This window comes from Larus michahellis, chromosome 4 (genome assembly GCF_964199755.1).
Source record: "Larus michahellis chromosome 4, bLarMic1.1, whole genome shotgun sequence".
Taxonomy (NCBI): Eukaryota; Metazoa; Chordata; class Aves; order Charadriiformes; family Laridae; genus Larus; species Larus michahellis.
The window spans coordinates 21,321,370-21,332,075 of NC_133899.1; the positions used below are offsets into that span (position 1 = coordinate 21,321,370).

The 10,706-nt window shown below is 42.8% G+C and overlaps 1 protein-coding gene across 1 annotated transcript in view; it reads left to right on the top strand.

The window, feature by feature from the left end:
• GLG1 (golgi glycoprotein 1) overlaps positions 1 to 9,913 on the top strand; it is an 84,955-nt gene extending 75,042 nt beyond the window's left edge. Inside the window, exons 17-26 of the mRNA XM_074583276.1 lie at positions 844 to 961; positions 1,917 to 2,009; positions 2,571 to 2,708; positions 4,040 to 4,163; positions 4,522 to 4,664; positions 4,873 to 4,974; positions 5,626 to 5,733; positions 6,378 to 6,498; positions 8,395 to 8,501; positions 8,967 to 9,913. Of these exons, the coding sequence (XP_074439377.1) occupies positions 844 to 961; positions 1,917 to 2,009; positions 2,571 to 2,708; positions 4,040 to 4,163; positions 4,522 to 4,664; positions 4,873 to 4,974; positions 5,626 to 5,733; positions 6,378 to 6,498; positions 8,395 to 8,501; positions 8,967 to 9,134 (1,222 nt within the window). The 3' untranslated portion in view covers positions 9,135 to 9,913. The remainder of the gene's footprint in view (positions 1 to 843; positions 962 to 1,916; positions 2,010 to 2,570; positions 2,709 to 4,039; positions 4,164 to 4,521; positions 4,665 to 4,872; positions 4,975 to 5,625; positions 5,734 to 6,377; positions 6,499 to 8,394; positions 8,502 to 8,966) is intronic.
• The last annotated feature ends 793 nt before the right edge of the window (positions 9,914 to 10,706 follow it).

Below are 10,706 nucleotides of genomic sequence, written 5' to 3' on the forward strand. Positions count from 1 at the left end.
TGGGCACAAGCTTGAGTATGGGAAGTTCCTTCTCAACACGAGGAGGAACTTCTTTCCTGTGAGGGTGGCAGAGCCCTGGCACAGGCTGCCCAGAGAGGTGGTGGAGTCTCCGTCTCTGGAGACATTCCAACCCTGCCTGGACCAGCCCCGCGTTCCTGTGCCACCTGCTGTGGGTGACCCTGCTCTGGCAGGGGATTGGACGGGATGATCTCCAGAGGTCCCTTCCAACCCTATGATTTTCTGATTTCCTTGCTAGATTCATCATCTTCTAAGGTGCAGGCTACCGTTGTTCCACTTGCTGATCTAGGAAGGGAAGACATCCCGCTTATTTTAGCCGGTTTGTTCATTTCAGTGTAAGGATTTTTTTTAATGGCCTACTGCAATGACGTAAGGCTAAATTACACACAAGGTCAATCCTGTTGGTGGATATCAAGACTATTTGCATTTTATGATATAAATGCCCTTCCCGTAATGCTGAAGGATTGTTTGCAGTATCATGTAGGTGTTCACCTTCATCTAGTTCTGAGTTAAGGAAAGCTTTTTCAAAAGTGCTCATGTGACTTAAGAGCAGAGGTCTTCCTGGGCAGGAGTGTGGTGGCATATTGAATATCTTCCTGGCTGCTAATCTAGATTCCAATTAGATAGGATCGCATTTAGGTTTTAATTGTGATCCAGTTACTCTGCATAGAGCTGTACCCAGGGTAGAAGCAAGCATAGCTGCACAAGGACTTTATGTTGCGTTTGGATTTTTGGGGTCATTTTCTTCAATGTGGTGATCCACCACCAGCCTTGGCTGGTCTAAGTGAAGGGTGTATGAGTAAAAAGCTGTTTTCTTTTCTGCAGGGTGGATGTAGTGATCTGTCTGAGCACAACTGTGCGCAATGATACTTTGCAGGATGCCAAGGAACACAGGGTCTCTCTGAAGTGCCGCAAACAGCTGCGTGTTGAGGAGCTAGAGATGGTAAACATGCATGAAACTCTTCTTCTTCCCGCTCTGCTAGCAAGGTCCTTGAATTAAAGCTTCCTAGTTTGTCCACCCTGGGGAAAAAGGAAGCTCATTTGTATCTAATTTATTTTTTCACTCTTCTTACAACACGAGGCTCAGCTGCCCTTCACGGTGAAAGTAATGATTGTCTACTTTAATGCCTTAAATATAGTCTCATGAAGGCTAAGGCAAGCTAAATGGTCATTGGAATTTCAGCTAGAAGTGATTATGTTTAGTGTTAGAGAGCAACGTGCTGCACATGCTGATGTTGTCGGAGTCCTCTAGGAGAGAATAAAAGCTTCATTTTACAGACTGAGGAAACAAGCACAGATGAAGCAACTCGCCTCCAGCTGCTCTAAGCTGCTCAGTTGGATAAACAGGGGTAGTGTGTGTTCCAGTAGGCAGGGCTGCCTCTCGGCTTCCCACTGCAGTGCTTGCAGCAATAAACTCCGAAGGTCTTTGGCCAGTAGATGCTGCTGGAGTGTTAAAGCTTCACCCTAAGTTAGGCCCGTATCAGGAGAGACAGCACTCTTGCCTTTGTACGGAAGAATTTGAATGCTGGGCGTCATGAAAAGCAGGAAACTTCATTCAGGTCACCCAATAAACGAGTGGCTATTAATATGTCCTTTAACTTTAACATGAAAAGATTTTAGCTGTCTGGGACACTTGTGTTGATGCCCTTTTAGGAGGAACAGCGGAAACAACTTGGCAGTTCTAAGTTCATTTTAAACCCTTCCTTGAGTGTAAAAAGCCTGCATGTGTTTGCAAGGTTGATTTCCTACTTCTCACACCCCAGACCCTTAAACTCAAAGAATCTGACCTGCCGGTTGTGAGAGTTGCTTGCTTTTTGTGAGTAGAGGGCTCTAGTTAATAGATTAACAAAATAAAATAGTCTTTAGTGTCCTACTTCATACTGTAATTTATCCTGCAGACTGAGGATATCAGACTCGAACCAGAACTGTATGAGGCTTGTAAAAGTGACATCAAGAACTACTGCCAAAACGTGCCCTATGGCAATGCTCAGGTAATGGATTTTTATTAATAATTTACAATTTAATTTGTATTTTCATTTCAGAAAACTTTTGAAAACCACTCTTGCCCCTGTGAGTGCAGTGTTAGATTTTCATTTTGATACCACTGAAATCTTTCATTGGTATTTTGAAGCATAATTTTTTCTCCCCACTGGTTCACGAGCACTGCTATTGGGTGAATGCGCTGCTGTGAGCAGTTTGTTCCTCAGTTAATGAACTCCTAATGCTAGTTTTAAGCTATTAGCAGCTGGTTACTGTGAATGTTGCTAAAGATTTCTTAGGTGTAATGTCTGCAAGATGAGGCTTGGGGTTTTGGAGTAAGTCCAGGTGACCCTCTTCATCTCATTAAATCTTTGTGAGAAAAGATGAGCTTAAAGCAAGTCCTGGAAATAAGCGTTGGTAATGACTTTTGATAAAATCTAGACATTGGGAACTTAACTGCATAAATCGGGTGAAGATGGCTATTAGGGGAACACATAGCTGTGTGTTCTGAGCAGCGTATGACAGGATCATATTAACGATGTGTCTGTAATGGTTGTCATACTGGGTTGTAGATTATCGAATGCCTGAAAGAAATCAAGAAGCAGTTGAGTACCCGGTGCCACCAGAAAGTGTTTAAACTGCAGGAGACGGAGATGATGGATCCAGAACTGGACTACACGCTCATGAGAGTCTGCAAGCAGATGATCAAGGTAACGGTAGCGTGCTGATTTAAGACAGTGAGGTTGGGTTATAAGCGGTTTTGAGGTTCCTATAAAGGCTTGTAACAATACTGCTGTCTTGTTTCAGAAGTATGATTGCTTTCTTGCAAAGTAATGAGTTTCTTAACTCTACATCATGCTGAGGTTTCTTCAGGGCTCTTCTCTTTCAAGTTTACTTCCTCTACTTATCTGATCAAAGTCCACACACTGATAAATCCGTCTTTCCAACTGCCAGCAGAATTAAGGAGGAAGTCTGTGCTGAGGCTGTTTAATACAGTTTTCATCTAGTCGGTTTGGATTTGGGTTGGCTTTTAGCAAAGGTGAAGAAGTTGTGATTACAGAGAGCAGTAACATCGTCAGTTCGCTGCAGACCTGATGCACACAGACTTTCATCAAACTGATAAAGCAGGCAAAACCATGCAAAACTTAACATGAGCAATGCTGGCTTAAGGTGGTACCACGTGGAAGGCAGCAGTGCGGGTTAATACAAGACACTCTTGCACAGCAGCCAGAATTGCAAGCCCTGAAACACCAGTGCGTGTGGTCCGTATGCAGTACCTGGACTCCCTATTGTGGCCGAAGCAGAATACCTCAAGAATTTATTGCTTTCCAATGCAATTTCATAATTAAAAAAAAAATATACCTGTAATCTCACCAAAGTGGTGAGGATTAAAAGATGCAACAGCCTTATCTTACGCTCACAGAATTAGTTTCTAATAAAAGAAATTAGTACTTTGGTCTGAATTTTGGGTAAGCTGGTTCACTTTTGACTATCTCATTCAGGGTGGGAATGGGCAAATGAGTATCAGTGAGCTCTTCTCTGCTTTCTCACTCTGTATGGTCCTACTTTCTCCTGAGTGTTACTAATGAAGTCTTTACCTATCGCTTTGTCCAGCCAGCATTTATGCAGAACAGCAGTATGTGTATAGACTTAAGATTCCCTTTTTAATTTCTAAAATAAAGGGGCGGGAAAGTAGATGGGTATGAGGCTTAACTTGCTGGGTATTTTTTGCAAAGCGTGCTGTAATTTCAGAATAGAAAATCAAGGCGTATTGCTTTTGATACTGCCAGCACAAGCTGGTGCCTAGAAGTCAGTCAAGGCTGTACAGCTCAGTGCTCAGTCCGTGGGCAGAGATATTCATGCCCATAGTCAGTTTAGAGAGAGCACTGTTCTTTCTAATAGGTGTTGGGGCTAAGGAATGTGTCGGTATACCTCTGGATGGGGCAGGTGGTTATTCTCTTCTTTTAATATAGTTGTGGCTTTGTTTTTTCCAAGTGCTCAGTGATGAAATTTGGGGTTTTTGTGTTCTTTTTTTTTGTAGCGGTTTTGTCCAGAGGCAGATTCAAAAAATATGTTGCAGTGTTTGAAACAAAACAAGAACAGTGAAGTGATGGATCCTAAATGCAAGCAAATGATTACCAAGCGCCAGATTACACAGAACACAGGTATCGTCTTCTGAAAAAAACCCTTAACTTGCCTGCCTGAGCTGTTGAGTGGTCCGTGTGGCTGAAACAACATTTGCTTTGTTTTACTCTCCTTCATGGTTGTCAGTGCACACGCTGACTTTATTCAGTCAAGTTCTTTGAGGGTCAACGTGTGCTACTGGATCCACTTTATTCCTGAAGCTCTTACCTCGCAAGTTAAAATTCTATTGTGAAAAAATACTATTTTTCCCCCAAAGTAAATTCATTGATGGTACAATATCACCCAGGAAACTTCTGTCAAATGTCTTTTGAATCTCTTGTGTTCTGTAATCTGGAGAGACGTGTACTCTGATGAAGTTCTGTCATCTTTCTCGGGTAGACTACCGCTTAAATCCAGTGCTCAGGAAGGCGTGCAAAGCAGACATACCAAAATTCTGCCAAAATATCCTGAATAGGGCCAAGGATGATACGGAGTTGGAAGGACAAGTCATCTCATGCCTGAAGTTGAAATACGCAGACCAGGTGAGTAGAGCTGCTGCATGCCAATGAGAAAGAGTCATTGAGTAACAAATCGAAATTGCGGTGTGTTCAATGTATGTAACAGCCTGTACAGAAATGAGTTTTTAGACTCCTATAGCACTATTAAAGAATATGCAGCTTAAAACGCAACATGATTGATTTATGAAAATAATGGTCACTGAGTGGGTTAATGACTTTCTCTGCTTAATAGCGTCTCTCTCCAGACTGCGAGGACCAAATTCGAGTGATAATCCAGGAATCAGCTCTTGATTATCGGCTGGATCCCCAGCTTCAGATGCACTGTTCTGAAGAGGTAGGAGATGTAGCTCAGCAGCTGCATTTTCAGGATGAAAACTCCCTTCATGAAACAAATTTTGTTTCTTAAAATGTGAACTCTCCTGATAATTAAAAAAAAAAAAGAAAAACAACCTTTGAACTCCTAGCTAGTCAGGTTCTCTGCTTGTGCCTTTTGCCCAGTGTGCAAGAATTGCAGTTTTCTGTGCAGCGCTAATATAAAATTAATTTTTTCATCTGGGATCTCATCAGTACTTTTGACTATGGAAAAATGCTGCTTTCCTGGTATAAAAAAATGTGTGTTAGTTCTCTAGTCTTGTCAGCCTTGACTGGAATACAGTCAGGTTTTTGAGCTTTCGCTTTTGATAGCCCAATCAGCCATGCCTCAGGTATTGCTTATTTCATATCTTAACATTATTTCTATGCTATTTTCCTCCCTGCCTTCCTCCTCAGTACAGCAATATTGACTTCTTGCTGTTGGGTTTCAAAGGGTATGAATATTGCATGAGCCAGACTGCGTTTGGCTCTTAGGATTCTTGGGGGTGAAAGTGTCTCATCATGTGTTCTCTAGCTGCACCCTGTGATGAACTAATATATTGAGATATAAATGTGCTAAAAGGCAGAATGATTGTTGTGAACTACTTATGTTAAAATACCTTTTTCAAAACAGATTGCCAACTTGTGTGCAGAAGAAGCCGCAGCTCAGGAGCAGACTGGGCAGGTAGAAGAATGTCTGAAAGTGAATCTGCTGAAAATAAAAACTGAAATGTGCAAGAAGGTAAAGAAAATAAATTGAATGTGCTCTGCAGGGATGGGATGCCTTTTAGAAGTCTGTGATTTTTTCCAGATCACAGCCCAGGCCATGTTCTAGCTAGTATGAAGCCAGACCTCTGCAAATTTCCTTACACGTCTCAGTTCTGGCCTGCGGTGATTCAATTCAATTTCAATTTGCCAGTGAAAATTGTGCCGACAATGCCCTCCTCTGCAATTCCAGGCTTGGATCCTTTCTCGATTACGATTGCCAAAGTTTCTTGTTACTAATCTGTTTTCTGTTGCTGTCTCCGTTGCAGGCTTCCCGAGTGCTGGGTATGGCCTAGGCATTGGCCATGATCGATGGCTGTATGACTTGCCCTGTGGCTATGGCACCTTATTTCAGTTCTAACTGAAGTAGCCCTGGCATATTGACTTTATTTTAGATTAATATGAGTATTTTAATGCACATAACTATGGTAACCTGTATAAACTGGGACATTTAATCCGGCCTACACCAGCATTCATAGCCTCACCCAGGGACAGTAGTGTGTTTTTTCTCGTGAGCCTGGATTTAAAAAGATGATGCACCTTGCAGAAACATTGAGCAGTATGAATTTTGTTCTGTTTTGTTTTTTTTTTGACATGTACTTGTAATTTCCCCCTCTCCAGGAAGTGCTCAACATGCTGAAGGAAAGCAAAGCAGATATATTTGTTGACCCCGTGCTCCACACAGCCTGTGCCCTAGACATCAAGCACCACTGTGCTGCCATTCCACCAGGGAGAGGACGTCGTAAGTACTTGTGCTTTACCTGTATAACCTCCCAGTCCTGAGAGCCTTAAGCTTCATTTTCTTACCAGCATTACCTGAAGTACAAGATATTTCCACCAGTCCTCTGTGGGCAATAAGGTGGAACAGCTGCAGAGGTGGTAGATGCCACTAGAAGACATGTATCAAGAAGTCCTTCCTTGTGTCCAAGGCAGGACCTGATCTTCACTCCTGATCCTTGCACCCCTTATCTGCAGATTTAATGAGTATATTTTATGTTCCATCATTCATGTGATTACCGGCCATGGTGTGTGATGCCAGATCTGTTAACACTTCTGTAAAATTCCTCCTCAGTTAAATCCTGTTGAAAACTATCTCTTCATACACATGGACTGAAGTACATGGACTCATTTGTCAGTGAGGTTTATCTCCTGCCCTGTATCAGCATCACCCAGGATACAGCTCCCAAGCTTACTTATGAGAGTGTTATATCAGACTGCATCAAAAGCTTCCCTGGGACTAAGCTGCTTCTCGTATAGAAGCAGACCAGCATGGCTTCACAAGACTCATTCTTAGCTAATCCCCTTGGTCCTTCTTTATGGCAGTCTTTGACCATGGTTGGCTTCTTTGTTTCAATATTTGACAGACAAAATTAAACTGAAGTCCTTTGATTTTTTTTTTCCTTCTCTAGTTAAATATACCATTTTTTTCTCATCCAGTATTACAGAGGGTAGGGAATCTTTACTACGTTTTCTAAGTTCACATAGCAGCTGAAGGCTTTGAGAGTTCACCAGTTGTTCCAAGTCCCCTAAGACTCGGTTCATCAGGTTCAGACCGCTCGAAACATCATTTATTTAAGTATTTCCTAACACATTCTTTTCCTGTTTGAGGTCAAGCTCTTGCACTTTGTTACTGCTGTTACGTTAGCTAGCTGGATAGTATGTGTAAGGAAAGTTAGTGGGGAAAAAAGCTCTGAACTTTCCCATCTTTCTGAGTTTATCTGGTGTTAAAAATAGCAGCCGAGTGTTTTCCTGATCGTCATCTTTCATGCTGGTTACTGAATGCCTTTCTGAAATTCTGGATATCCTTTATTTATTTCTGTTTTGTCATAATTCCTTTGATGTGTGTTCTGAGGTGGTTGCACTGAAGGGATGCAGAAGTCTGGGGAGCGATCTGCCTCTGAGTGTTTGAACTGACAATTGTGTTTAAAAAGTCTGGAGTTAGTTTAAAGTTTGCGGCGTGTTTGCTGTGAACAAAACTCTTCACAGCAAAGCAGAAAGCACCCAATTAGGGATTATTCAACTAAGGCAGCGTAAGTCTAAAATACAGATTTTTATGTTGGTGTCTCATATGAGAGCATATAAAAGAGTTTGTTTGCCACGCCGCTCCGTGGGCACCCAGAACATTGTGATCCCGTTTCCTTTTCACAGGGCTGTGTGAAAACTCAGGAAGTTAAACCTTTCCAAAACATTTTGTTCATCAAAAGAAACTCCTGACAAGCCTAAGGAGATAACACTGTGTTTTTTCCTGAGCTGAATGTGATCTTAGTTCTCTCTAAAGCCTAGTGGCACGGAATTTGGAGTACAGCTCATTGAAGGTGCAAATTTGTAAGACTTTATAAAATCTCATGTAAGTCACGTGAATTACATTTGGGATATGTACTATAATTTCTTTTTGGAAGTCAAAATTTCTTGCGCCTCAAAATGCAGTTATTAATTGTGAATCTTAGTGAAATTTCTAGCTTCACGGGTACAACGGGGCTTTGTATATAGTCTGTCAGGCTGGCTAGGCTGGTTAGAGAGTGATGTAACCATCAGCCTTTATGAGAATTGAAGTGTCCTGTTCCAGCAGCCTTTCCGTAGCGTGTTGTTGAAGCCACCGCTTCTAATTTTGTCTCACACCGTTTTCTCTGCATTACAGAAATGTCATGCTTAATGGAAGCCCTGGAAGATAAGCGTGTGAGGTTGCAGCCTGAATGCAAGAAACGCCTTAATGATCGCATTGAAATGTGGAGCTATGCTGCGAAGGTGAATATGTAAAGGATTTCCTTTTTTCTTTTTTTTTTGCATTGGATTTATGAAAAACTTCAACTGTAATGAAATTCTTGTCTTTGAAGCTGATGTTTTGAGTTTGGTCTGGAAAAACTGAAATCAGGTCTCCTTTTTTGAACTTGTGTATTTTACTCTCTCAGTGCCTGGGATGTGTCCTCAGTGGTGCAGATTAAACCGTCTTTTGTGCACACAGGACTCGGTCTCCTGTGGAGAAGGTCTGGGGCCATGAAATAGGGTCAGCAGAACTTCCTGTTATAAAGCCGTCTCCTGAGCAGCAGTTCCCTTGGATGAATCGTTGCAGGCTGGCTTGTTTGTGGCTCAGGCCAAGCCTGACGATGACAAGAGGCAATAGCAGTGCCAGAGACTACACCTGATAAATGCCAAGGCTGAGGGTCACATGGGAAGTGCACCTTTGCTCATTTATTCCCTTTTCCCCTCCAGGTTGCCCCAGCAGAAGGCTTTTCTGACCTTGCCATGCAAGTTATGACATCTCCGTCCAAGAATTACATACTGTCTGTGATCACGGTTGGCATCTGTGTACTCTTCCTCATCGGCCTGATGTGTGGACGCATCACCAAGCGGGTGACAAGAGAGCTCAAGGACAGGTAGAGCCTGGATTGCCTGCTGAAGAAATGCCTGCCCAGTGCCCAGTTTTGTACAGCCCTCCTCTGTATAGTCTACCCACCCCCTCTTGTGAGAGGAGAATAAAAAAAAGAAAAAAAAAAAAAAAAGAAAAAAAATTAGAACAGCAGCAGGTGTTGGCTCAGTTTTCCCATCCTGGATCTCATCCACAGCATCTTCATCCTATGAAAGTTTGTGTGCAACATTGGCAGCCCAGCCAGCAGCTTTCGGTACCCCTTTGTTAGCAGACTCTCGTTTTACCTGCCTGTAGACAAGTCTCTGTTGTACTGTTGGAACTGCCTTCACTCTCCAAATCAGACTGATATGACCTGCAGCTCAAGCAGTTTTTAAGTAAATTTTTAAAGAAAGACATATATCTGCGTACCGACTATATGATTTAGGTAACGGTTTGTACTGAAATCTAGTCGTCCTCTGTGGCTGGGTGAAATTGAGGCAGGAAATTAAAGGGTAAATTGCATCTTACACCACAGTTGGCCTTGTTTTGGACATCTTGCTCATCTCATGTAAAGCATCTTCAGAGCATAGTCTTGGACAACCTAAGGACACCAGTCCCTGGTGTCATCTTCTAGTGAATATCCTGCTTTTGTGACTGTGGATTTTTCTTTTTTTTTTTTTTTTGGCTGAAAAGATGTCCTCCCTTTCTTCCTCTGCCACTCGCAAGATAGAATAAAATACTGACCAGGATCAAATACTCATGTGAGCTGTACAACTTGTATTTCGGTAGATTAAAGACACGGTGTAGTCGCAAGGCGTGTAGAGCCTGTCAACAGTGTACAGCAGTGCTGTCAGCGGGCGTTAGCTGCCCTGATCAGTTCCTCGGTCACCTTTTTTTATTAGCGACGACGCAGTAAAATTCTAACACTCCTTTTTATTTTTACCTCTCTGCTGCTAAGGTGTGACCCTGCCGAATTAACCATCTCCAGGTAGTATTGACACGCTGGCAATAGAGCGCTCTGTCAGCGCTGCAGAAAGCGACTGAGCGCTCCACGTGTTCTACCTGTAAAACGGTTACTTGTGGGCCAGTGCAGTGGTTTGTAACTGGCCTGTCTGGGTATTAATGGTTTGAATGGTAGCACTGAAGAGTGGGGTTTTTCTGTTCCCGAAACCACAATTGACAGTGTGGCATTTCCTGGGATGCGTAGGACATGGGTGCTGGTCCAGAAGGCTAAGCAGGAGTGGATGGGAGGATGGTAGTGTTGTGCGAAAGGCAGAAACATCTGGATTTTTAAGGGAAGTAGCTTCCACAGTGTTACCATCGATGTGTGCGCTCACGCTATATATAGTTAAACTTCCAGAACCTGATACTTGCACCCCAGAGCCCAAAGAAGGTGTTCTAGAAAAGCTGCACCAGTAGTTGTGACCTCTTTTTACCCTCGTCTTTGTTCCTCAAGTACAAGGAGGCGTGGAGGTCGTAAGCCACATGCTTTGGCTGAAATGCTGAGTGTGGTAGTGAAACCTCAACCGTGCGGGAGTCCGTGTGTGCAGTAGGATATACTTTATTGGCCTTTTAAATGTGCACACCTGTGTGTGCTGTGGTAA